This window comes from Vulpes vulpes, chromosome 12, assembly GCF_048418805.1.
Source record: "Vulpes vulpes isolate BD-2025 chromosome 12, VulVul3, whole genome shotgun sequence".
Classification (NCBI taxonomy): Eukaryota; Metazoa; Chordata; class Mammalia; order Carnivora; family Canidae; genus Vulpes; species Vulpes vulpes.
The window spans coordinates 181,934,409-181,961,994 of record NC_132791.1 but is presented as its reverse complement, the minus strand read 5'-3'; the positions used below and the strand labels follow the sequence as shown (position 1 = coordinate 181,961,994).

At 42.7% G+C, this 27,586-nt stretch overlaps 1 protein-coding gene across 3 annotated transcripts in view; it reads left to right on the top strand.

The window, feature by feature from the left end:
- The window catches only part of TANGO6 (transport and golgi organization 6 homolog), a 195,529-nt gene extending 167,957 nt beyond the window's left edge, over positions 1-27,572 (top strand). For all 3 annotated transcript variants that reach the window (XM_072731624.1, XM_072731623.1, XM_026011568.2), the window contains one exon: positions 26,828-27,572. In XM_072731624.1, coding sequence (XP_072587725.1) covers positions 26,828-27,004 — 177 coding nt within the window. In that variant the 3' untranslated portion in view covers positions 27,005-27,572. The remainder of the gene's footprint in view (positions 1-26,827) is intronic.
- The last annotated feature ends 14 nt before the right edge of the window (positions 27,573-27,586 follow it).

Sequence of the window (27,586 nt, the reverse complement as noted above, 5' to 3'; positions counted from 1 at the left end):
AAAGAATAATTTTTTGGACTCTTGGACTTGGTGCAAGTTCTGGTCTTGGTGCAAATCTCTTAACCTCTCTGAATCTCATTTGCACATCAGTCCTGTCCACCTGACATGAATATAGCAAGAATTAGATGAGATAACATGTGAAACTCTCTAAGCCGTAAAGTGTTGTAAATATAGAAGATGACAGTGATAATGATTATTTCTCATCATCGATACTGGTGGGATTGTTATGACTACAACCACCACTACCATCTTATCCTTAGATTTACTGGAGTTTTGAATGACTTTTTTTTAAACCCACCAAAGATAATTTTATATTCAATCTGAATGAATAGGCAATTTATTTCATGGCTGGAACTTTTAGAACCTTACACTTTATCATGCCAGACTCACACCATCAGTCATCTCAGGTTTTAGAAGACAGACTTTATTACATGGAATCCAGCCTTCCGACTCTATGCAAGGATCTCATGATTACATATGCCACCTCATTCTTCCTTATGAATACCAAATGGACTGGAAAATGTAGAAGAACCTAGATGCTTTGTAGTTAGTGAACCAGAGGACTTACCTGTGTTCAGGTATGATTTGACATCCAACAGTATTGTTTACTCCCTTTCTTCCCTATCACTATGAAGCAGTGGATATAGTACCACAAATAATAATAACACTATCTACTTTCATAAAGCAGACACTGAGCTAGGTGCATTAACTGGATTTTCTCACTTGATTCTCTCAGGAATGCTGAGGGATAGGTGGTGGTGTCCCCATTTTATAGATAACTAAAAGAAGGCCCTCAGAGGTTAAGCAAACTGCTCAAGATCACACTGCTAGTAAGTGGCATAGCTGGTTTAAACCCAGGCTGTGCCTCTCTAAAACCTGTGCTCTACCTGGCTCTACTGTTCCTTAACTTTATTGAACTGCTTATTTTTTAAAGAAAGAGCAAATAGGGGAACCTGACTGGTTCAATAAGTAGAGCATGGAATGTGAGTTTGAGTCCTATGTTGCGTGTAGAGTTTACTAAAAAAAAATAGCAGTGCCTGGGTAGCTCAGTCATTTGAGTGTCCAGCTCTTGATTTTGGCTCAGGTCACTATCTCAAGGTCATGAAGTGGAGCCCCATGTTAGACTCTGCGTTCAGTGGGGAGTCGGCTTGGGGTTCTCTCCCTCTCCCTCTGGCCCTCCCCTCTCTGGCGTGCATGCTCTCTCTCTTCAAATAAATAAATAAATAAATATTTTTTTTAAAATAAAGTAAAATAGAAAGAACAAATAAAGATTATTTTAAAGCAAATAATTACACCAGGAGCAGATGAAAATATCCATTAAGCAATCGCCAGCTTCTTTCCCATGCTGAGAATATTTAAAGTAACATTTTAGTTAATCAAGTGGAGACTTGTACCAAGTTCCAGTTCCTGTTCAGCCATCTATTTTTTCTGTAAATAGCAAACTTCTCATCTCTTCTCTGTGGCAAGGGGTTGCCAAAAAAACTGTGATGATTTTTTACACCTGTTATATATATTTAGAAGCTCGCCTTACTCTGTTAAAGCCCAATATAATTTGCTGTCTTTTCCTTCCTAAGACCCAGTCAGACCAGAAGCACAACTTCTCAAATGTTCATTCCCACACGTTAACAACCAAATGTTTAGTCATTAATGAATGCCTGTTTTTCCAAGGCTCTCTACCATCTGTCAAATACAAGATTTGTATATGAGGTAGCAACTCAGAAGTCATACCCTTAAACCACTGAGTTAAAGAGGGTTTACAGCTAGGTAACCCTGGATAGTATCCGGGACATTTTTCAGGGGTGTATTTGTCCCAGGATCTGAGCCAGTAGCTGAGAGAGCAGAGCTAGAAGGTGTTGGGAAAGGAGTGATGCCAGGCTGGAGTCAGAGCCAACCTAAAGGAAGTTGAAGGAAAGAAAGGCAAGGCCAGGTCCAAGCAGATGAAGATACTCCTGCCAGGCTGCTGCTGCTGACCTAAAGGGAGGTAAATAAGTGTGCTGTGTTCATTGATAGCACAGTAGCCCCACTCCCCCTCGTCTTGTATTTTTTTCCTCATGTAATTTCTTAAATTGTGGTATAACTTATATCTATAAAATTTGCCCTTTTTTAAAAGATTTTATTTATTTATTCATGAGAAACACGCACAGTGAGAGAGAGAGAGAGAGAGAGAGAGAGAGAGAGATGCAGAGACACAGGCAGAGGGAGAAGCAGGCTCCATGTAGGGAGCCCAACGTGGGACTCAATCCCAGGACTCCAGGATCACACCCTGGGCCAAAGGCGGCACTAAACCGCTGAGCCACCCGGGCTGCCCAAAATTTGCCCTTTTAATGTGCAATTCAGGGGCACCTGACTGACTCAGTCAGAAGAGCGTGCAACTCTTGATCTCAACATCGTGAGTTCAAGCCCCACACTGGGTATAGAGATTACTTAAAAATAAATAAATAAGGGGCTTCTGGGCAGCTCAGTTGGTTAAGTGTCTGACTTTGGCTCAGGTCATCATCTTAGGGTTCTTGGACTAAGCCCTGCATCATGCTCCACACTCAGTGGGGAATCTGCTTGTCCCTCTGCTTTTCCCCCTGCTTGTGTGTGTGTGTGTGTGTGTGTGCATTGTGCACATGCACTGTGTCTCTCTTTCAAATAAATAAAATCTTTAAAAATGAAAAATAAAGTATTTTAAAGTGAGCAATTTAGGGTTTTTAGTATATTCATAAAATTGCTCAACCACCACTGTTACAGAGCATTTTCATTACCTCCAAAAAGAAGCCCTATAGCTAGGATCAGTTGGTCACTCCCCTCCATTCCCTACCTTCCCCTACTCTGGCCACCACAAATCCACTTACTATGGATTTGCCTTTTCTAGGCATTTCATATAAAAGAAATCACGTAATATGTGGCCTTTTGCGTCTGACTCCATTCACTTAGCATAATGCATTCAAAGTTCATCCATATTGTAGCCCTGTATTGGGACTGCATAACTTTTTATGGATGAATAATATTCCATTGTGTGAGTATACCACATTTGTTTATCCATTCATCAATTGATGGACTTTTGGGTTATTTCCAGTAAGTGGCATAGCTGCCATGAACATTTGTGTACACCTTATTGTGCAAACGTAGGTTTTCTTTTTTTTTTTTTTTTTAAGATTTTAATTATTTATCCATGAGAGACACAGAGGGGGACAGAGAAAGGTAGAGACACAGACAGAGGAAGAAGCAGGCTCCATGCAGGGAGCCTGATGGAAGGACTCGATCCCGGATCTCCAGGATCACGCCCCGGGCTGAAGGCGGGGCTAAACCACTGAGCCACCCAGGCTGCCCAACCTTAGTTATATAAAGCATTTAGACTCAGTACATTCTATGTATTAGTTATTATTTAGTATGTATTAGTTATTATTAACATGCTCCCCACAAACATACATTCTCCTCCCTCATTTTTTCTATATAGTTACATTACAGTTTTTGCTCTATGAGCATTTAGTGTTTATGTTATCATGACTGTAACTGTTATCCACAGCTGAGCCATATAATAGACTGATTACAGTTCCTTTCTTGTATGAATTTTGGCTTGGCTTTCTCTGAAGTTAATAAATGTCTCAAGTTTACATCTGTTACTTGTCTGTGAATCCATCACCAATTTATCCCCCATGCTAAATGTTCATAAATCTCTTCAAAGGTTCACACATATCAAGTATTCTAACAGTTTCATCTTCTGAGAGATATCTCCTACACTGTTTCACTCACTTCCTCTTTATCTGGACTACTTTCTAAGCTTACTGCAAATTTAGGGACATAGCACTTAAAAGTTAATGATGCTCTGTGTGCATGGGTAATACTTATGGACTGGTGAACTTTATAAAAGGAGATGATCTGGCCAAGTCATTTCATCAAGAGGTTTCCTTTCATTGGTAGAATCCAAGACACTTTTGAAGTCTTTTCTTTGGGGCTGGTCAGAGAAGAATCATCTGGTCTCCTACCAAGGAAGTGAACCCGGCTTCCAGGGTTCTGGAAGATGAGTGGAAGAAGGAGGATGGCAATCCTCCTTTTCACTTAATCCTTCTGTTTTCAACATGGTAGCCTCATCCTTATCAGCACCTAATGTCCATCTATCCAGAGTCTCTCTGGTTGGATCCTCTGAAGGGTAAAACTCCAAGCTTCTGCTGTGGTTGGGGAGGATCAGTCACCTAGGACAGAGTAGAAGGCATCAGGCCACCCAATTATTACTCAAACTTCCAATAGAAGGTGACTTCTGTTCACCTCCATTTTAAGAGCTATGACCCATCAACTCCAGAACTTTATTGAGTTTCTGTAGTACACTAGGCTTACTTCTGGATTTAGTGAATCAATTTATCATCTAAACTAAGATACTTCTGAGGATGAATGAGGACACTTAACTATATACATGCACCAATCGTAAAACTTATTAACCTGGGCAAATCAGGATTGTGACCCTAGAATTCATCCAGCTCTTTCTAGCATCTAAACTTTTGTTGCACCTTGTTAGTGCTTTTTGTTCTCATAACTTAAGGCCATTTTGTATCCTTTCACTATCATGTTAGTGGGGTTCCAGGAAAGAACAGTAGTGTACACATATGTTCAGTCCATCAGCTTTCGGATGGCAGCCTCCATTCTTCTTTATGGACAAAGAAAGCTGGTTTGGTGGAGACATGTGATTATAGACAGAACTTTTTCAGCTTTAAGCAACAGACACCTAGACTGAACTAGCTAAGCAAAGAGAACTTTTTAGCCTACCAAATCCAAAGAAGGGGTGGACAGTCATATTGTGGGAAAAGCTGGTATGGAACTGGTTATCAGCGACTCCTAGAGTCAGGAATTGAAGCTCCATTTCTTGTCTCTGCTTCTTCTGTATTTCACCTTTATTCTTTTGCACTAAAGTCCAGTTTTCCTCCTGTGGAAGCAGTATGACCACTGACAGTGGCCTGTTGTTGCTTTTACATCCAACACTCAGATTCCCTTCCTGGCTCCAAATGTAAAAGCTCCAGGGAAGAAACTTAATGTTTCAGCAAAGATCAGATACCCCATCCCCCAAATCAACCAACTTTGCTGGGCCAGGTAGGGTATGTGGAAATGCTATTTTGTGTAAAACCACATTCAGCCTTCACTATACTCATCTGTGAGGGAAGAGGTGGGGATCAGTGCCTAGGAGCAGGGGATAGTCCCATAAATTTTCTCAACAGTAACTTGGCCAAATCTATGACAGTAGTGATGGATTTGAGAAATGAAGCTGGAAAAGATTACAACTCAGTACCTTACTGTGACTGTTAAAATATCAATGTTCAACCTTTTCTAGTGATAACGTAAGTGACAGTTTAGAAGCCCTGACATTTAAGACTGCTCCCTTCCTGCCTTTCTGCATAATCATTTACATAGATCTACATATGTTAGAACTTGGTTTTTCTTCCTCTTCTGTATCAGACTTACACTATTTTATTTTCTGTAGGATAGCCTAGTTCCTTACCCTTCTTATCTGGTCTAAAAAGGCCAAGAAGAAAGTATTATCATTCAAACTCAGAATTTTAGAATGTTGGGGCACCTGAGTGGCTCAGTGGTTGAGCATCTGCCTTCCGCTCAGGATGTGATCCCCAGATCCTGGGATGAGTCCCTAATGGGCTCTCCACAGGGAGCCCTGCTTCTCCCTCTGCCTATGTCTCTGCTTCTCTCTGTGTGTCTCTCATGAATAAATAAAAAAATCTTAAAAAAAAAAAAAGTTTACAGAGCTTCTCCAGAAGCTCTTTAAAAAAAAATAAGAAGGAGAAGAATTTTAGAATGTTAAAGGGAAAGAGGCCTTCGAGACTATTTAACTTGTATTTCACAAAAATATCCCTTGGCTTATTAACCTTGAGTTGTTCCTCTAACATAAGATTTTCATGGTCAAGTAAGTGTGGAAAATGCTGCATACGACTATATATTTTCCTCTTGGCTATTAGGTACATATTAACCTATTAAAGGGTCTGAGAAGGCCTGCAGCAAAGAAAACTAACAGTTTCCTCAACTCAATTTATTGAGGAACCCTTTCTTCATTACAAGCATGCCAAGTAATAATGTTCCGTGGAACAGACTTTGGGAAATAATCCAACTGTCTTATTTTATGAATGAGGAAATAAAGTCCATGAAAAGACAGTGGTTATAAGTTTCCAGAGCTAATGCCAGGAAGAACTAGTACTCATTTCCAGTTGTTGCTGGTAGCTTACATTGGCCTAGTGCTAATAAAAGAATAGCATCTCCTCCTCTTCCTTTTACTTAATTCACTCATTCACCTGGAACAAGGTTCATCTTATTCTCCACGGTGTCTTGGGTGACATCATAAAGGGAGTACAAGTTAAGCACCAGATTTGGAAATATCTACTGTCAGCTCCCTTTCTCTATATCAGATATAACACACTTTAAAAAAAAAAAAATTGTATTTAAATTCAATTAATTAACATATAGTATATTTTTGGTTTCAGAGGTAGAGGTCAGTGATGTATCATTCTTATATAACACCCAGTGCTCATTACATCACGTGCCCTCTTTAATGCCCATCACCCAGATCCCCCACCCACCCATCCCCCTCCCCTCCAGCGACCTTCAGTTTGTTTCCTATGATTAAGAGACTCTTAAGGTTTGTCTCCCTCTCTGATTTTGTCATTTTATTTTTTCCTCTCTTCCTCTATGATCCTGTTTTCCAACACACTTTTATTATAACAAATTATTATAACAGATATTTCGGTGTTTCCCCTTTATTCTCCTGAAATGAAATGTATAGCTTAACCTATGTGTACATTTTTTAAAACATTATAATGTCCTAACTTTAATGTAAAGAAAAAATAAAAAGATAGTCGTTTATACTAGAATAACATAATTTTAATACATAAATGTCTAGCTAGCTCTAAGATATAATGAACTATTTGGTTGTTCTTATATGTAGATTCATCACAAATGTAACACCTACCAATAGAAAATCATACAGATATCTTACATTAGCAGCCTAGAAGTATTTTGTGGAGCTTGATTGTCCAAAAGAGTAAACTACTCTGTATAAAATTCTAAACAAATGAAAATATTATCTTTTCTTAGTTTATATGGTAGTTGCCATCCTGAAAAATTCAGTATATATTGAAACTCTGAAAATACTTGGAGCAATTGCCCTGTGATAGCACTTACATCTAAGTGCTTTACATTAATTAATTCACTTCATCTTCATTATCCATTGAGGTATGATTAATATCCCCATTTTACACATAAAGAAACTAAGCCAGAGAAGGTAAGTCACTTCTCCAACAACTAGTAAGTGGCAGAGCAGTGGTAGATGAACCCTGGCAGCATGGCTCCAGGACTCAGTGTTCTCTGAAGAACTGAGACCAAGCCATGTGGGCATTTTCTGCACACATCATGGCTAACAGAAGGCTGCTTCAGATCCTGAAAACCTGATACCTGAAAAGAAAACAGGCCAGACTACCTCCTGACAGCTTGTTTACTGTCTGCCCTGGAGAAGGATGGAACAGCTAGAGGAGAGTGTTTGGGGCTGGCCTTGGCCCCAGGTGCCCTGACCTCCCAGGACAGGAAACAAGCCTGGCTTCCTTGCACTCTACCTCACGTTCCACTACCTCTTGCCAAAAGTTCAGGCCAAGCACAGACTACACCATCCAGCAACTTCCCGTGATATACATAGAACTGAGATCAGCAGGGAGCAGACCCAACATGCTTAGGGCTAGTGGGCTGGGAAGTGAGGCTTCTGGGACTTTCCTTCTGCCCCACAGCCTGATCAGAATCGATTCTTCCTCTGAGAGTCACGTGGGCCTCTGGGTTGTGATCAGAAGTGGGTTGCCCACTTTTCTCTGCTCCATCCTCTGAAAGGGTGGAGTTCTGACTCAGTGTACCTTGGGGTGACGTGAAATGACAAGATTGATGCTCTAGGGTCTGTCCCAGCTCATTACTCATCACCCCACAGTTTGTTTGCTCTTATAGCAACTTGGCTCTAAATAAATTGCATGTTCTCGGAGGTTTAGTATTTAATAATAATATAACATTTATCAAGGGCTTATTGTATGCCAGGCAAAGCACCAAGGTTTTCACATTTACGAGCTTGTGGAATCCTCCTAACAACCCTGTGAAATAAATATTTAGCTTATTAACTCTATTTACAGTTAAGAAAATTGAGGCCCAAAATGTTTTACATTTAAATGCACAGGTCAGGGACACCTGGGTGGCTCAGCGGTTGAGCGTCTGCCTTTGACTCAGGGCGTGATCCCAGGGTCCCAGGATCGAGTCCCACATCGGGCTCCCTGCATGGAGCCTGCTTCTCCTTCTGCCTGTGTCTGCCTCTCTCTGTGTGTCTCTCATGAATAAATAAATAAAATCTTAAAAAATAAATAAATAAATGCACAGGTTAAACCAGCAGGAAGTAGAACTGAGTGCAGACCCAGGCTGCCTTACTGCCCCCTTGGCTGTTGAGACAGAACTAATAAGAACAGGCCTGAGATGATACTTGAGGAAAGGGTGAACTGTTACAGGTACATTGGGACGAACTCTTGTTCTTAGGATTTCCTTAACCCTGCACTTTGTTCCACTCTAATTCTCTAGAGTCGACAGGTACGTGGTCAGTCAGCATGGCAAGGAAACTGCAACTGGAGAGGTCTTTCCAAATGCAGAGCTGCTGAAGTCCAGTACTCAGCTCACATTTTTACCCTGGCCCGTGAGATAAAGCCCAGGCTCCTTCACATGACACACAAGGCCCTTTATGCTCTGGATCCTCCCCCCACCCCGACTTTTCTATTTCTTCCCTTTCCATCTTTCTCCTCAGATGCCCTGACAACCTCATACCAGCCCCAGATCATCTGCATACTGCTTTTTGCCTCCACATCTTAGTCCCTACTATTTCTTTTTTATTATCATTAAAGATTTTATTTATTTATTTGAGAGAGCACATGCAGGGGGAAAAGGCAAAGGGATAGGGAGAAGCAGGCTCCCCGCTGAGCAGTCTCTACTATTTCTTATGCCTCGAATGCTTTCTTTTCCCCTCACCTGTCCATCGGATAAGCTTGTATTCATCCTTTAGGACTGTACTTAAATTTTACACTCTTTGTGAAAAGTCTTTCCTGATTGCTCAGGTAAAATTAGTAATCACAGGGCACCTGGGTGGCACAGTCGGTTAAGTGGCCAGACTCTTAGTTTTGGGTCGTGAGATGGAGCCTGGGCAGGCTCTTCACTCAGCAAGGAGTCTGCTTAAGACTCTGTCCCTCTGCCCCACTCCCACACACTCTCTCTCTCTCTCAAGTAAATAAATAAATATTTTTTAAAGGTTAGTAATCACTTCTCTAGGCTCTGCAGTACTTTACATATCAGCTCTGGACTAGAGTAGATATTGGAATGATTTGTTCATGTCTGATGTCAATAGGGGACTGCAAGCCCCTGAACACACCAGTCCCTTTTTTTTTTTTTAATTGTGGTAAAAGATACATAAGACAGAATTGACCATCTTAACCCTTTTTAAGTGTACAGTTCAGTAGCTTTAAATATATTCACACTGCTGTGCAACCAGCACTGCCACCCATCCGTTGGAACTCTTTTCATCTTTCGAAACTGAAATTGCACCCATTAAACCCTAACTATTTCTCCTCCCTCAGCCCTTGGCAACCACCATTCTCTCTGTCTCTGTGAATTTGACTACCCATTCCATTCACTTTCCTTTTCCCAAATCTTACACATTGCTTTGCACAAAATAAGTGCTTGATGCATATTTGTTGAGTGCATGAAATATTTTCTTCAAGAGGCATGGAACACATCTCTTACATCTCTTTCCACCTGCCTTTATGATAAATAGATTCCTAGATCCTAACCTGGAAATCCCAGAATTCCAAAGTCCAGGTTTCCCCAAGAACAGAAGTTGTACAAACAAGTTCTTGCTAGGAGGGAATTTTGCCTCCTTTTACAGAGAAACGCCTAACGTTTTCTTCGCAGTTGGGTTGCAGACATGCTGTCCCCAGATAGGCAAGGAGAAGGTCCTGAGGCAGAGTGACAGGATGGGATATTGATGTGCAGCCAGAACCTTCTGCATTTCAGAACTTGGCTTCTACACACACACACACACACACACACACCATAGATATACACTATACAGCAGTGTGTGTATGTGTGTGTGTATCTGTCGAAGTCAAAATTTGAACACATGTATTTCCTTTAATTCCTCCTGTCTGGGCAGAGGTTTCTGCCATCATTCCAGCTAACCCAGCAATGGAGGCAGCTGCATTTATTTTATCCTTTCGTTTTCTTAAAGAAAACCTGTTGGTAGCTTCTAACTTTCTCTGTCTTCAGAATCGCACTTCATATACACGTTTAAGAACAAATTTTTTAAATATTTTGGAAAAAAGATGCGGTGCCAATTTGTGGATCAAAATGATTTTTTTTAAGATTTATTTATTTATTCATGATAGACATAGAGAGAGAGAGAGAGAGAGAGAGAGAAGCAGGCTCCATGCTGGGAGCCCGACGTGGGACTCGATCCCGGGACTCCAGGATCGCGCCCTGGGCCAAAGGCAGGCGCTAAACCACTGAGCCACCCAGGGATCCCCAATCAAAATTATTTTGATGGGCACCTGGCCTGCTCAGTCAGTGGAGTGTAAGACTCTTGATCTTGGGGTTGTAGGTTCAAGCCCCACGTTGGGTGTAGAGATGACTTATTTTTTCTAAGGTTTTATTTATTTATTTGAGAGTGTGTGTGTTTGTGTGTGTGTGTGTGTGTGTGTGTGTGTGTGTGTGTGAGAGAGAGAGAGAGAGAGAGAGAGAGAGAGAGAGAGAGAGAGAAAGCACAAGAGGAAGGAGGGGCAGAGGGAGTGGAAGAAGCAGACTCCTCGTGGAGCAGGGAGCCCAACGCAGGACTCAATCCCAGGACCCTGAGATCATGGCCTGAGCCCAAGGCAGATGATTAACTGACTGAGCCATCCAGGCGCCTCTGTAGGGATTACTTTAAAAATAAAATCTTAAAAAAAAATTCTTTTGACCCCATCCCCTTTCTGGAAAATAAAAACCCGATTGTTGATAGTTAAGAAAATTCCAAGAAGTGTAATAGGTTATATCCAAATCACGTCACCCTTGTTCCTGGCACTTAGATTTTTCCCAGGCAGTGTTATTACTTTCAAAACTGTGGCATAACTCTTAGTCTCCTACCCAGTGTTTTTTCCTAACCTCCCACACTACTGCATCCTGGATGCTTATTAGAGTCACCTGGGGAGCATAAAAACTGTAAAAATAAATTAAAACATTTTTTTAAAAAGCCCTGAGTTCCAACCCCTATGATTCTGATTCTTAGTTGTGAGGTGGGGGCCCAGGCCTATTACACATTGTCTAGGGGATTATAATATGCAGCAGGATGGAGAACCACTACCTAGAATGACAGTGTTGCTCAAAGTCTGGGCTCTGTAGCCATACTTTGGTGTGGGTGGCCAGGTTCCTTTTTCTGGTCTAGTCTGTGCCACGTACATATTAGTACATAGTGTAAATCCTGCCAGGGCCTCTGATGTGTCAGTGACTGGTTTTCTCTGGCCTTTGGGCTGATTGTATGACCTTTTTGTTCCTGAAGCATCTTGCCCAGAGCCTAGTATTCCCCTGAGCAGATGCCCTCAGGAGACTGAGCTTTCCTTCCCATCTGGGCAACTCAAGCTAGGCCTGAAGCTGTGTGACCTGGGTGAGCCTGGAGTGGTGCAGGATGCCCTAAAGCAAACTGGTGCCCTAAACGAACCCCAAACCTTATGGTCAGCCAGGAGCCCGGTTACAGCTCCCCCTCCTCCCTGCCCGACTCCATCCAGATAAACAGTGTTGATGGTGTGGGGAAAAGGTCACATTTTCTCCACAGCTTCCTCTTGCATATTGGATTTCCTAGTAATTGCACATGTTTAAAAGCAAGGTTTTCAGAGCTAGACTTCACAGATGCAGGTTTGAATTCTAGCTGTGTCCTTGAGCAAATCACTGAAACCACTCTAAATCACCTTTCCTTAATTTGTCTGGTTTGTTTGTTTGTTTTTAAAGATTTTATTTATTTATTCATGAGAGACTACAGAGAGAGCCAGAGACATAGGCAGAGGGAGTAGCAGGCTCCCTGCGGGGAGCCTGATGTGGGACTTGATCCCAGGACCCCGGGATCACACCCTGAGCCAAAGGCAGATGCTCAAACACTGAGCCACCCAGGTGTCCCTGTTTGTATGTTTAAGTAGGCTCCACGCCCAGTGTGGGGTTTGAACCCATGACCCTGAGATCAGGACCTGAGCTGAAATCAAGAGCCGAATGTTCAACCGAGCCACCAGGCGCCCGTCCACTACCCCGTAACTTGTAAACTGGGCCTAATAACACCTACCTCATAGGATTAAATGAGATGATGTGTGCGACGAGCTTATTAGCACAGCGACTGAAACGTAGTAAACAGTAAGCGTCGTGAGCCTTTTGCAGGCACCATCTAATCCCCCGTGGGAGGCGTTAGGCCAGGAGGCGCCAGGAGGCGCCAGGAGGGAATAGGCCTGGACTCCTCCGGCAGGATGTCTGCGTGGGGAGCCTCCGAGGCCAGGGAAGTGGAGCCCTTTCCCCACCTGAGGTCACAGTACGGTTGAAAGCTGGGATTGGAATCACCTTTTAAGGACAAAGCTCCCGATCTCCTCTCCCACAGGCCGCAGCCCGCTGCCTTTGCACACACTCCGGCCATTTTTCCTGTCTTCTTTGTTCTATTTCCGTGCGTGTGGGGGTGAAGGAAAGCTGCTGCCTTCCTCGGGCTGCTATTTAAAGACTCTGAAAGACGGCGCCACGGTTGCTCCTAGCGCCACCGCAGTGCGGCTCCTGGCCCGCTCCTGGCCCGCTCCTGGCCCCGGCGCGAGCTGGCTGCGGCGCCTCCGCCTGGTGGAGCCCTCCCTGGTGGGCAGGCCGCAGCCTCCGCTCGCTGGGAGCACGCGCCGAGGCGTCCTGTAGGTAAGTGCGGTCACCTACTTGCTGTGTAGGCCTCCTGAGCTGTCGCCGCTGCGGGGGGTTAGCCGTAGTGGCCGTCTCCATCTTTGTCCCTAAACCGCCAACCTTCTGTGTTCCTGTAGCATTTCTGGCACTTGACCAGTTAAAATTTTTCTCCCCGTTCTTCCATGAAAACCACGTGTGATACTCCCCGCATCCGCTCTGCACTCGAGACACCCTCCCTATTTAACAGCCAGACACACCAGAAAGGGTAAAAATGCCACGTATCGCTAGGTCTAGCAGAGAAAAAATACTTTGGAAACAAAAAGGGTTTTGAAAAGGATTGATAATAACGCTACCCTGGACTTCAGCACGTTTGAGATTCTCTGTCAGGCGCAGATAGAAATCTCTTAGACATTAGTAATCCTGTCGTTCTTGGCCGACTCTCCCATCGCCCAGCCTTTCTATTTGAATCAGCCTAATTTCTTTTTCATACACCCATCAAAGTGAAGGTTTGGGTTTTATCAGCAAAGCATTTTTTTTTTCTTCAGGCCACAGCTCCCTGAATGAGGCCCAAACTGTCTCCCTCCATTCTGCTCCTCCAATTTGTTTCCTGCCCATTATCTTAGAGAGGCTGCTCCCCCCCCCCACGCCCCCCCCCCCCCCAGAGACCTGCTCCTGCCTGCTTGCCCAGCGAGCTCCTTCTGCTGCCCCCAGCCCCGTGGAATAGCACAGTCTGTGTTCCCAACTGCCAGGGACCGGCTCTGGCCCTGATTCTGCACTGAATCTCTTTACCCCCTCTCACACCTTTTCTTCTAAGTCCTCTCCGTTTATTCATAGTCTTCCTATCTTTTTTTTTTTTTTTTTTTTTTTGCCTCTCCTCTCTCTCTTTCATTTTCAGAGCCATGCCTTTCCCCTCATCTTCTTAGCCTGTGGTGGTAAACCCAATTATTTCAATGTTGGAGTAATAATAGCAACAATACCTTGAGTTATATATCCCCTGGCTTATCATAGCAGAGTACTCTCCCATGCATTATCTCTTTTGATCCCACAATCAACCTGTAGGGTAGGCAGTGTGCTTTATGCTTCCTACTTCGGCAGAGGGAAAATAACCACTTCGAGAGGCAGAAATAACGTAGTAGTTAATAAAGAACATTGGTTCCAGGTGAGGCTGCCAGGGTTTGAATCCTGGCTCTGCCTATTACTAGCACTGTGGCCTAGGGCAAACTGGAATAATAATGGTACCTCTCTCATCGTGGTGTTGTGAGGATTAAGTGAGTTACTGTAGATAAGATGCCTAGAACCTACCTGGCACATAACAGGTTTTATGTTAGGATTAGCTATTGTTATTATATATATTCATTCATTTATTTGTCAAAAATGTACTACACGCCAGAGCTACCACATGCCATGCTCTGTCCTAGGCCTCACTGATAGAAGAGTAACAAGAAGGGCACAGAGATTACCGTAGGAGTGGGGGAGACTGACAAACCAACCCCCACTTATTTAGCACTCATCATATGCAAGTCTTTGTGCTTGGATCTTTATAGACATTAACTCTCATTCTTACAACATCCTTAGAAGGTGGCAGTACTATCCCCATTTTACAGATGAGATCACTGGTGTTCTTTTTTTTTTTTTTAATATTTTATTTATTTATTCATGAGAGACACAGAAAGAGGCAGAGACACAGGCAGAGGGAGAAGCAGGCTCCATGCAGGGAGCCCGACATGGGACTCGATCCTGGGTCTCTAGGATCACGCCCTGGGCTGCAGGCGGCACTAAACCGCTGTGCCACGGGGGCTGACCCTCAGATCACTGGTGTTCTGAGAGCTGAAGTCATTTGCTCAAGATTCCCTGGCTAGGGATAGGGAACACCATTATTTGCCACACTCGATTCACCTGCCACCAGGCCATTAGGTTCAGCTCTGTGTGTCTGTCTCCCACTCTGGAGGTGAAGTGCCTCCAGAAGGATGGGCACAGGTCCTCCTTACCCAGAATGCTTAGCAGAGCCTCCTGCACAGGGTTTGGGAAAAGGTGGCTGCATTGTACTCTCTTGATCCTTGACCCTACACTTAGTCCCATCTATTCACTCTCATTGCCCTCAGCCACCAAGTCATACACTGGTCTTAACATGGAGGCTCAGTGGTCAAAATGAGGACCCTTAGTAGATGGCCTGCGGCCTCCTGACAGATTCATACTACACCAAATGCTCTATTCCAGCATGTTGTAAACAGAAACAGTAAGATTCTGGGGGCTTCTTCTGGGCCTCAATCTAGAGAATCTTTTTTGCCTGCCAGGCCAGTTTCCACCACTAACGCCAGTCTCCACCACCCCACCCCACCCCCATTCTCCTGTCTGCCCCTACTTTCTATCTCAATGTCTAACTTCCCTGTTTCTGTCCTTGTGCCCAATTATTAGCCACAAAGAAGTCACAACTGGCCCGTGATAGGATTGGACAAAATTGAGCTTTCTTTCTCATCTTTTTTTTTTGCCTTGTGTTGGTTCTATGGGAAGATTTTTCTGAGAACAGCTAGGGTATCCTAGCATTTAACTTTTTTATCCTTTTATATTTAGCAACCAATTTTTCCCTTAAATATTAAGAAATTATAGATGGAAAATCCTCTGCTAGATAGCCTCTTTCAATAGTTATTTCTGTAAATGTCTTACTTGTGACCATTTGTGTTGTGTCTTATTGATCCCACATGATCACAAAAGGATAGTAGTTTCATCCACCTAAGTTCTACTTGTAAAATCACCTTGATAAATGATTTTTAAAATATTAAAATAAGGCTGCCTGGCTGACTCAGTTGGAAGAGTAAGAGCACACAACTCTTTTTTTTTTTTTTTTAGGATTTTATTTATTTATTCATAAGAGACACAGAGAGAGACTCAGAGACATAGGAAAAGGGAGAAATAGGCTCCCTGCAGGGAGCCTGATGCCGGACTCAGTCCCAGGACCCCAGGATCATGCCCTGAGCCAAAGGCAGAGCCACTTAACCACCCAGGCGTCCCAAGAGTACACAACTCTTGATCTTGGGTCTTGAGTTTGAGCCCCACATTGTGTGTAGAGACTACTTAAAAATAAATAAAAGAAACTTTTAAAAATACTAAAAAAAATATTTGAAAACTGTAAATGAATCTACTAATTACTAAATGTCTTTACTAATGGAGCTTGTGTCAGGTAGTTTTTGACTAAAGACTTTTTTTCCTCTTCCAGTATTCTGTGTTTCGGTTATATTGCTTTTACAATCATGTGGTTATGTTGCTTTTATAATCAAATAAATACATTTAGGAATTATAAAGAAGAAAGATATTTGCCATTTATTCTTTTGATCTCAACTCAAAGATAAAACAACGGCTTCTAGGATGTTCCAGGTCAAGCTCATTGAAAGAACCAAACACTGTTTTCCTGCTTTTCCATTGAAAGTGCACCTGTGTGCCCAAGGCAGTCTTTTGCTCACAGCATTTCCTTATTAATATGCCCTGCCTCATGTGCTTTTTTCTTCTTAGAAAGGAAGAAGAAAAATTGTCTTTATTTTCAGATGACATGGCTTTGTATGTAGAAATTCCTAAAGACTCAGCCAAATTTTGGTTGGATCTAAATCAATAATCAAAGTTACAGGATACAGGGATGCCTGGGTTGCTCAGCCGTTTGGCGCCTGCCTTTGACCCGGGGCGTGATCCCGGGGTTCCAGGATCGAGTCCCACATTGGGCTCCCTGCAGAGGGAGACTGCTTCTCCCTCTGCCTGTGTCTCTGCCTCTCTCTCTCTCTCTCTCTCTCTCTCTGTGTGTGTATGTCTCTCATGAATAAATAAATAAAATCTTTGAAAAAAGTTATAGGATACAAAATTAACATACAAAATCAATAATGTTTCTATATACTAACAACGAATTTTCTGAAAAATAAACTCATCCCATTTAGAATGGCATCAAAAACGATAAAATACTTAGGAATAAAGTTAACTAAGGAGATGAAACATCTCTATCCTGAAAAATGTAAGATACTAATGCAAGAAATCAAAGATGATAGAAATAAGTGGAAAAATATCCCACCTTTGTGGACTGGAAAAATTAATATTGCTAAAATGTCAATACTACCAAATGCCATCTATAGAATCAATGCAGTCCCTCTCAAGAGTCCAATGGCATTTTTTAAGGGTACTCTTTTTATTTTGAAATTTAAATTCAATTAATTAACATATATTATTAGTTTCAGAGGTAGAGGTCAGTGATTCATCCGTCTTATATAACACCCAGTGCTCATTACATCACATGCTCTCCTTAATGTCCATCACCCAGTTACCCCTTCCCTCCAGCAATCCTGTTTGTTTCCTATGATTAAGAGTCTCTTATAGTTTGTCTCCCTCTCTGATTTCATCTTTTTTTTCTCTCTTCCCTATGATTCTGTTTTGTTTCTTAAATTCCACATATGAGTGAGATCATATAATTGTCTTTCTCTCATTGACCTATTTCCCTGAACACAATACCCTCTAGTTCCATTAGTTCTATCCACATCATTGCAAATGGCAAGATTTCTTTTCTTTTCTTTTCTTTTCTTTTTTTTTTTTTTTTTTTTTGGCTGATTAGTATTCCACTGTATATGTATACCACATCTTCTTTATCCATTCATTTACTGGTGGACAGATGGCTCTTTCTGTAGTTTATCTATTGTGGACATTGCTGCTGTGAAAATTAGGGTGTGGGTGCCCCTTCACATTACTACAGTTGGCTCTTTGGGGTAAATACCTAGTAGTGCAATTACTGGGTGGTAGGGTAGCTCTATTTTCAACTTTCTGAGGATCCTCCATACTGTTTTCCAGAGTGGCTGCACCAGCTTTCATTCCTCATCTGGTTTTTTCAAAGCCGTTTCTTTTTTTTTTTTTTTCTTTTTAAGATTTTATTTATTCATGAGAGACACAGAGAGAAAGCCAGAGACATAGGCAGAGGGAGAAACAGGCTCCCTGCAGGGAGCCCAATGCAAGACTTGATCCCCAGGCCTCAGGATCAGACCTGAGCGGAAGGCAGACACTCAACCACTGAGCCACCCAGGTGTCCCTTCTAAGCCGGTTCTAACCCTAAAGACTGGCAGTGTTCCTGAAGCATCAGCCTTGTGTGCTTCAAGGAAAGGAACTGGCGCCTGGAGAGGAAGGGGGAGGAGAGGAGAGGAAGAGAGAGAGAGAGAGAGCCTGTGTGTGTGTGTGTGTGTGTGTGTGTGTGTGTGTGTGTGTTGTAGAGGCCACTTGTAGGCAACAGACTTGAGCAGTGGATACCTAAGGTAAAAGGGCCCACAGTGACCACTGGGTTGAATGCAAGCAGGCTATTAGACAATCCACCTCAAAATATCCGTAAGCGCGAGGTGGCCAGTGGGCTACCTACAACCCAGCATAGGTACCATAAAAGGAAAATTTCATATGTTCCCGTACCTCCTCTCTTCTCTCCTCAACTACAGCCTCCTACCACTGCCTCCAAGCAGCAGTCTCTGCTTTGCTGTCCTGCCCATTTCTAACTTGCAGTTTATTCAATAAACTTCTATCTCTTTTGTTCTACCTTGGGTGAATTCTTTCACCACCTGCATGCGGGCCTTCACCCAATTGGGACCCACCATGTGTGTATGTGTGTGCATGTGCATGCGTGTGTTTTTGTATGTGTGTGTTGCCTGCGAGCTCTAAATTATTTTAAGACAACACCTGAACTCCACCCCTTTCCAAAGAGTTTTCAGACTAAGAATCTGTGTACTGCTTTAAGATACCCCTGGCCTAAGAGCTTCTCGGGTGATGAAAATGTTTCTTTCAACCACCAGCTACAAAAAGCTAAGCCAGATCTCCTCTGGATAAGATGCACCCACCCCACACACACCTGTGTCCCCTTTGCATTTCCCTAGAGTCGTTGGGCCTCCATGCGGAGGGTGGGGAATGAAGAGCAGGGCAGGTGTTGTTGAACTCTTAATGAAAGGTTTCCTCCGTGGGATTGCCTATATCCTGCCCACCACAGTGGCTCCTGTGAGTAACTTTACCTTTGAACTCTCCTTGTCTTCAACCCGTGATCCGTGGGATTTGGTGACAATCCCCGGCTGTCAGGAAGCTTTGATCCTTGGGGAGTCCAGAGGAAGTCCTGTGATGTGTGGGATCCCCAGTGTTACAGGGATTGGGAAGAAGCCTTTCCAAGGTGGGTTGCTAAAATAGACCCCTTAATTAAGGAGCCTTTGCCTAACACTCAGTTACCCAAAAAAGGAGATCCGGTAACTGATAACAAGGAACTCAGTGCCCCTCGAGCATGAAGTGGTGTTTGCACAAGCATTGTTGTTATTTTAAGGACACACAGTGCCAAAGGGAGAATTCCTACCCACACCAGGAAGAAGCAGAGTACCTCAACCGAACAGAATGCCTTAGAACCTCTCTTTTTAACAAGTAAAAGCTAACCTTATTTTGAGTGTTAGGAGGCTCTAGCAAAAATTCTCAAAGAGATTTCTGAGTAGGTGAAAGATTCCTCTAGAAGAAGAAGAAAAAAGATGACCTTGTAATAAACAGTGGGAACCCTAGAATTTCTATATAAGAGACACTTCAGGCTGAAAGCCATTGGAAGGAGTGTCAGGAGACTTGTCTTTACACTGTGTTCACATAATAAGCAGGCCAGGTTTGCTTAGAATCTGCATTTATTGGAGGTGGCTTGAGGCTGAGGGTACTTGCTAAAGCTTCCCCAAGCCATTCCATGGTGCTACCCTTTGTTTACAAATAAAAGTCAGAGTGAAGCCCCTATCATATGGTAGGCAAATCTTCTCCCTCTACCCACCTTCACAGGCAGAAATCCCTTCCTTTGCTTCCACAGAAGTGTGGAGCTTACCACTTTGAGAGGAGATCATACTCTCTAGTGTGTGTGTCTGCCTCCCCGCTAGGCTGTAGCTGCCAGAGGGTAGGGTTTGTGCATTATTCATGCTTTTATCACCAGCACACTGCCTGGGCACGAAGTAGGCCCTTAATAATGATTATTGGATGAGTGAGTAATCATGAGGCAGTAGCTCTGGGGAGTCATCCTCTTTCGGGAATCATCTCTCCTTTTTACACTGCTAGCCTTGAGGAAAGAGAGGTTACCAAAGGGCAGTGGGGACAGCCCCCCCCTCCCCTGCCTAGTCAGCATCAGATGCGCTTGTGCTAGGAGACCCACTCCTATTACATCTCAGCAGCTCCCTGAGAAAACCTGGAAATAGCTGCCCCATATATGGGACAGCATCTCTATGAGGTTTGCCCAGAGTATTTAGGCACATTATGTGGGGGCACTGGGCAGGGAGCATTGAGAGTTACCTGCAGGGTCAACTGCATAGTATGTGGGGCCCAGTGCAGAATGAAAATGTGGGATCCCTGGTTCAAAAAAATAAGGAAAACATGCTGTTAATGGTATATAAAGTTTTTTTCCTTTCTTTGACAATTTTTCTCACCCTCAACTTGTCGTGTGTTTTTTTTTTGTCATGTGTTTATTTGCTATTAATGTTGTTCTAAGTAGAGAAAATTTTAAATGTGAAATTATTAGCATGAATTTTACAGTTCATTTTTATACTGTGCAAAGATAGTTGTAAATGCAGATATAAGATCATTTAACTCACGGGGCACCTGGGTGGTTGAGCTTCTGACTCTTGGTTTCGGCTCAGGTCATGATCTCAGGGTCATGAGATTGAGCCCTGCGTTGGGCTCCACACTCAGCACAGAGTCTACTTGGGATTCTTTCCCCCTTCCTCTTCCTCCCCCTCTGTCCCTTCCCCCTCACCCACCCACCCCTGCTCCAGTGTGCGCATGCACTTTCTCTCTCCCAAATAAATAAATAAAACCTTTGAAGAAAAGAGCATTTAACTCATATGTGGAATCACCAAAATTATGCAAATTGTATTCTGTAGTTTATACGTGCATATGTATTTCCTTTTTAGCAGAACAGTGAAACTGCACAAAGCTAGCTCAACTGCTTTTATTTCACTTCTTAATATGTGCACATTCTGCCAATAGTCTTTACCTTCAGTTTACTGGTGAATAAGAAAGGACTGAAAGGAACAAGAACTGCGTATTGTCCTATTTCCTGTATATCATCAATTTCAGAATAAATGGTTGGCTAAACATAAAGGATATTATGGGGTACCTTACTAATCCATGTTTCTTAGAAAGCCATTGCCGCCTTTCTGCATTGGAAGCAAGTTCTGGTTGGAATGGAAAGTACGGCCTCTCTGGGCTATCAGTGCTTCCATTTGTTCACTTGTGAATATAACAAACATGCTGCCCTTTTACTGGCTTTGTCTTGCTGAACCCCACACGTTGTGGGCCCATCAGAATTCTGTGCTCATGTGGCATGGAATCACTTGCAAAGAATGGTGGACAAATGTGTCGGGCATATTGTGTTCCCCTGTGCTTCATTTACAAAATACACATCCAAAGACAAAATTATTAAGAATTTTAAGACAACAATAGCAGATCATTGAACCTAGCATGTGGCCCTTCTTGACTGGGGGACCTACTGTGACTACACAGGTCACACACCCATGTAGGGAGCCTGGTTGTTTGGCATTTCTTATAATTTTTAGTTTTTACCAAGTGAGAAACTGGTCAGCAGTAACATGCATACATGCCTTCTTTCATTCATAAATTTTTTAGGTCTCTGCCATGTGCCAATCACTATATGAGGCATTGGGACAACACCAGAATGAACAGGGCAAGATACGGCTTCAGTGTCAACAGTATATGTGATCCAGTGAGGAAAACATAATTTTAATTACACAATAAATATTTATTTATTTATTTTTTATTTTTTATTTATTTATTTTTTTTAGTTTTATTTATTTATGATAGTCACAGAGAGAGAGAGAGAGGCAGAGACACAGGCAGAGGGATAAGCAGGCTCCATGCACCGGGAGCCCGACGTGGGATTCGATCCCGGGTCTCCAGGATCGCGCCCTGGGCCAAAGGTAGGCGCCAAACCGCTGCGCCACCCAGGGATCCCTACACAATAAATATTTAAATTACAACTATGATATAAGTTACAAACAGAACTACAGGCAGAGTTAAAAGACTTACCTAGATGAGTTAGAGAAGGCATTCCTGAGGAAGGGGTATTTTAGGCTGTGGGTGAGCAGGCGTTGCTGGGTGAAGAGGAAGCAAAATAGTCTTCCAGGATGAGGGAACAGCATATGCAAAGGCCTTGCACTGGGAAGGAGCTTTGCTCAAAGAAAGAAAGAAAGCCCACCCCGCCAGCACACCTGGTACACAGGGAACAAGAGGGAGACTAGTGAGTGGCCTGGGGGCTTGTTTTATATGCCCCTTCTCCCCTACATTCTTCTTTCTACTCCCCATCATCCTTGCTCTTAAAGAATATCAGCGTATGGGGCAGTCCAGGTGGCTCAGCGGTTTAGTGCCGCCTTCAGCTCAGGGCGTGATCCTGGAGACCCGGGATCGAGTCCCATGTCAGGCTCCTGGCATGAAGCCTGCTTCTCCCTTTGCTTGTGTCTCTGCCCCCCCCCCCCCGTCCCTCATGAATAAATAAATAAAATTTTTTTAAAAAGAATATCAATGTATGGAAAAAGCTCTTTCTCTCTTCTTTAGCAAGTCCAAGATATGTGATGCTACACAGTTAGCATACTTGTGTGGAAAACTCAGGGGACTTCAAGCCCAGAGCATGTACAATTGACCCTTGAATGATGCAACGGTTAGGGATGCCCACACCCCACCCCCACCCTGGTGCAGTCAGAACTCCTCTTGTAGCTTTTGACTCCCCAGAGACTTAACTACTGATAGCTGTTGACCAGAAACCTTACTGATAGTGTAAACAGTCTATTAATATATATTCTATGTCATATATATTATATACTGTCTCCTTACAGTAAAGTACATTAGAATAAAGAAAATGTTAGTAAGAAAATGATAATGAAGAGAAGATATATTTACAGTACTGTATCAAAAATATCACATATAAATAGACCCACATAGTTCAGACTGTACTTGTTACGGTACATTTCCTATCATTTCTGTTCACCATCTCCAGTTCACTTCCTTTTCCTAAAATGTGACCTCTGTTTCCTATAACCTCTCTTTATACTCTTTCTGTGCTCTGTTAGGACACTTATTGTATTTTGTTTTGTATTCTTTATTTATGTGTATGACTTATCTTCCCTATCAGACAGTAAACCTTTAAAGTCAGGTTCTATACCTCTTCTACCTGTTAAATGGTGTTATGGAAAACCTTTGCCTAGTAGTTAATTCAGTCAAGCAAAAAGCTCATTTATTCTGTAGTAGGTAATATATTCATAAAATACAATATTAAAAAGTACAAGAGTACATAATTCCCTCATATCCCTCTCCAGTTACCTTCCCTAGAGACAACCAGGTGTTTTCTTTTTTGAAAGATTTTATTTATTTATTCATAAGAGACACAGAGAGAGAGGCAGAGACATAGGCGGAGGGAGAAGCAGGCTTCCTACTTCTCAAGCCCAATGTGGGACCTGATTCCTGGACCCCAGGATCATAACCCAAGCCAAAGGCAGATGCTCAACCACTACCCAGGTGCCCCAGCAGCCAGTTTTTTAATATATACATTTTAAAGACAGTCCATGTTTAGAGCACATAAGCTACTATGTATATTTATTACATGGTTTCTATGAAAAGCCACAAAAGGGAAAAAATGGATGAATGTCTACATGCTCCTATTCCATTTTTTCTGATCTTTCTCCATTTTTGGAAATTACACATTAGCATAAACTTCAGGATACAGCCAATGCTTGACATTCCAAGGTACTGAGAGGAGTGCCTGGTTGGCTCAGTCAGTAGAGCATGTGACTCTTACTCTCAGGGTCATGATTTCAGGCCCCATAAGGCCTACATTTATAAGTCAATCAATCAATCCATGAATCCTTAAAAAATAAAGTGGTGAGAAAAAATTTTAAAGACCATTTAAACCAATTATTGTCAGAGATGCTTGCATGTAGTGAAATAAACCCAACTTGATGCATGTCAGGTGGCATTATTAATAAATAAAGACAATACAGCATAGGATAGTGGTTAATATTATAGGCCCTCTTCTAAGCAAAATACAAAATCAAGAAACCATAAAGGAAAAATTGATAAATTTAACTACATCAAAAATGCAGATTTCTCTACTGGAAAAAAATTTCACAAAGCCAACTATGACAAATAATATTTGCAACTTATAAATGATAGACCTTTTTTTTATATACAAAGAGCTCTTACAAATCAGTATGGTAAATTTCAGTTACACTTAGGAGAAAAATGTATAGTTTATGTATTTATTAGAAATATGCAAATTTAAAACATCCCTATGCTGTTTTTCACTTGGTGGATAAGTAGAGATAAACAATTTACAGTACGTATGTAGCAGTGATAAGAATATAGTGTCACATTGAATTGTAGATTATTTCAACTCTCTGGCCACATCTATCAAAATTTTGTATGTGTGTTACCTTTTGACCCAGCGATTCCATTTCTAGATATTTGTCCTGTAGATACACTTGTCTGTGTCTGCAATGACTTAGGGAGTAGAGTGTTTATTGCAGCAGTATTTGCAATATCAAAAGATTTTTTTTTAATGAATTTCATTGGCAGATAAATAAATTGTGTGGCATTAGCCCTATGCAGCCAATTTTTTAAAAAAGTATTTCTGGGGGATGCCTGGGTGGCTCAGCGGTTGAGCGTCTGCCTTCACGCTCAGGGTGTGATCCCGGAGTTCTGGGATCGAATCCCACATCGGGCTCCTTGCAGGGAGCCTGCTTCTTCCTCTGCCTGTGTCTCTGCCTCTCTCGGTGTGTGTCTCTCATGAATAAACAAATAAAACATTTTTTTTTAAAAAAAGTATTTCTGTGTGTACCAATTATACAAAAGATCTTAAAAATAGGGGATCCCTGGGTGGCTCCGCGGTTTAGCGCCTGCCTTTGGCCCAGGGCGCGATCCTGGAGGCTCCGGATCAAGTCCCGCATCGGGCTCTCCGCATGGAGCCTGCTTCTCTCTCTGCCTCTCTCTCTCTCTCTCTATCATGAATAAATAAATAAAATCTTAAAAAAAAAAAAGATCTTCAAAATAGAGTAAGTCAGTGGGAATGATGGCACATAACAGCATAAAATATAATTCTGTGGATTTAAAAAGGGTGGGGGGGAGGCACATACATGTATATGCTTACAAACACATAGAACATTTCTCACCATTAAGTGTGAAATCCTCTGAGAAAGGAGACTAAGAGTCTGGAGTAGAAGAGAGACTTTTTTTTTAAGTAGGCTTTACACCCAGTGTGGGGCTTGAACTCATGACCCTGAAATCAAGACCTGAGCTAAGATCAAGAGTTGGACCCTTCACCGACTAAGGCACCCAGGCACCCCCGAGACTTCTTTTTTAATATGTACTTTTTTGTACTGTATTACATTTTCAATAAAAATAAATAAGAGAGACGCCTGGATGGCTCAGCAGTTGAACACCTGCCTTCGGCCCGGGGTGTGATGCTGGGGTCCCAGGATCGAGTCCCACGTCGGGCTCCCTGCCTGGAGCCTGCTTCTCCCTCTGCCTCTGCCTGTGTCTCTGTCTCTCATCTCTCATGAATAAATAAAATAAAATCTTTAAAAAAAAAAAAAAAAGATCTTTAAAAAAATAAATAAGGGATCCCTGGGTGGCTCAGCAGTTTAGCGCCTGCCTTTGGCCCAGGGCGTGATCCTGGAGTCCTGGGATTGTGTCCCACATTGGGCTCCCTGCATGGCGCCTGCTTCTCCCTCTGCCTGTCTCTGCCTCTCTCTCTTTGTGTCTTTCATGAATAAATAAATAAATAAATAAATAAATAAAATCTTTTAAAAATAAATAAGGACTTTGGCTCTGGATGTTTAAAATCTGGCTCCCCCATTTTTTCCCTGTGTAATCTTGGGATGTTATATAACCCTCTGATCTATGTTCTCATCTGTAAAATGGGGCTAATAAGTATATGACTGGCATAAAAATTAGATAATATATGAAAAATACCTAATATGGTACCTGATCCAAAAATAGTAGTTTTTGAGGCGAAAGAGCCCTAGACCAGAAGAAATTTCACAAGAAGCCACAGATAAGTCACGTGACCCCCTACAACCTGGTGTCTTCAGTCTCCAGTTTGGCGAGCTGATCCCTGAGACCTCTTACTCTGAGTTTCCCTGTTCTTTTGAAATCTGTTTCCTGCTAAAAGTTGTAACTCCAGAGCCAAGGTGGATTTTAGAGGAAATTAGGAGCTCCTGGGAGTAGGTGCTTTGGCACCCTCCCAGTTCCATACCAGAGCCTAAGATGAGAGCATCAGACGTGAAAGATGGGTGCGGCTCTATCTTACAGAGCCCTCCCTTGTTTCCTGTTGCAACGTTGCAATTGAAAAAAAAATTATAGTGACTTAAGGAAGGGCATGGAGATGGAACTGGGGTGGAAAATTTTTAAAGCAGTGGCAGGGAAAGGCATGCTTGCTGAAGAGATAGGTAGCCTTCTGAGTCTCCTAATAAGATAGATTTCCGCAGATGGGTGTCCACAGAGGGTTCTGTGGGAGCTGGAGAGGAAGATGCTGGTAATTATGCTCTAGGAGTAACCCTATCTGGCACTAGGATCTCTCTGTGGTCCTGAGGTCTATGCCATGCTTTGGGACTGAAGGAAGGGGCCTGGGATCTATACTTTGGCCTGGGGATAAAGGAGTAGCAGCCCCCGTGGCTGGTATAGTTTGGTGTCAAGGGTCATGAGAAACCCAAAAGAAAGTCTATCTCAGTACAGCTACCCCTCCTTCCATCTGAGAAAGTCATTCAGAATCTTCTTCAGGGAGCCTGTGAGTTTCATCACAGAACTTTTCAGGCTGAAGAAGGTGGATGGGTTTTTCTGAGAAATTTTGGCACAGCAGACACATAATCATGACAGTGTCTCTCTCATACAGGTGCTGAGGGATGTCCTCAAGGATCTCTACCACCTGCTGAAACACGTGGTGCGTTTGGAGCCTGATGACGTGGCCAGGCTCCATGCCCAGCTGGCCCTTGAAGAGCTGGATGAGATTATGAGAAATTTCCTCTTCCCACCACAGAAGCTGGAGAAAAAGATTGTGGTCCTGCCATAGTCCTGGTTCAAAGGCCATCAAGGAGGCAGAGGACCAAGCAGGCAGAGCGATGCCCAAACCTTCCAGCAGGTGGCCCCACCGCCTCTTTGGTGCTGGCAATATGGCTGACCCTGGATGGCTTTGGGTCTCTGGTCACTTGTGTCTTCAGGCTGACCTTCCTAAAGCATCTATTTAGCCATCCTGCGTCCAGCCTGAAGCTTATGTTATTAGAAGAAAAAAAGATGACAAATCTCACTTATCTGCACATTTTTCACTGTCCTGTAGCATTTAGAGAAGGAAGTCTACTTGATGGGAGTATATTTTTTAACTCAGCTGGTAGAATTTGACTAATTGACCGTTCTTTTATTGTGACTTGAGCTGAAGAGGTTGACCACCTTCCTGCGTGGCACATGTGCACATACCTTCCATGGTGAGATGATTCTTCCTTGTGCTAATGAGCAGACAGAGCTGGTCATCCTTGGCCCCTCGTGAGGCATATCAGAGTACGGAGATGCATCTGGAGGGAGGAAGGGGAAGCAAACTTACCAGAACATGCAAAATGGAATAAAATCATTTTGGCTAGAAAGAATAACGCTCTGAATC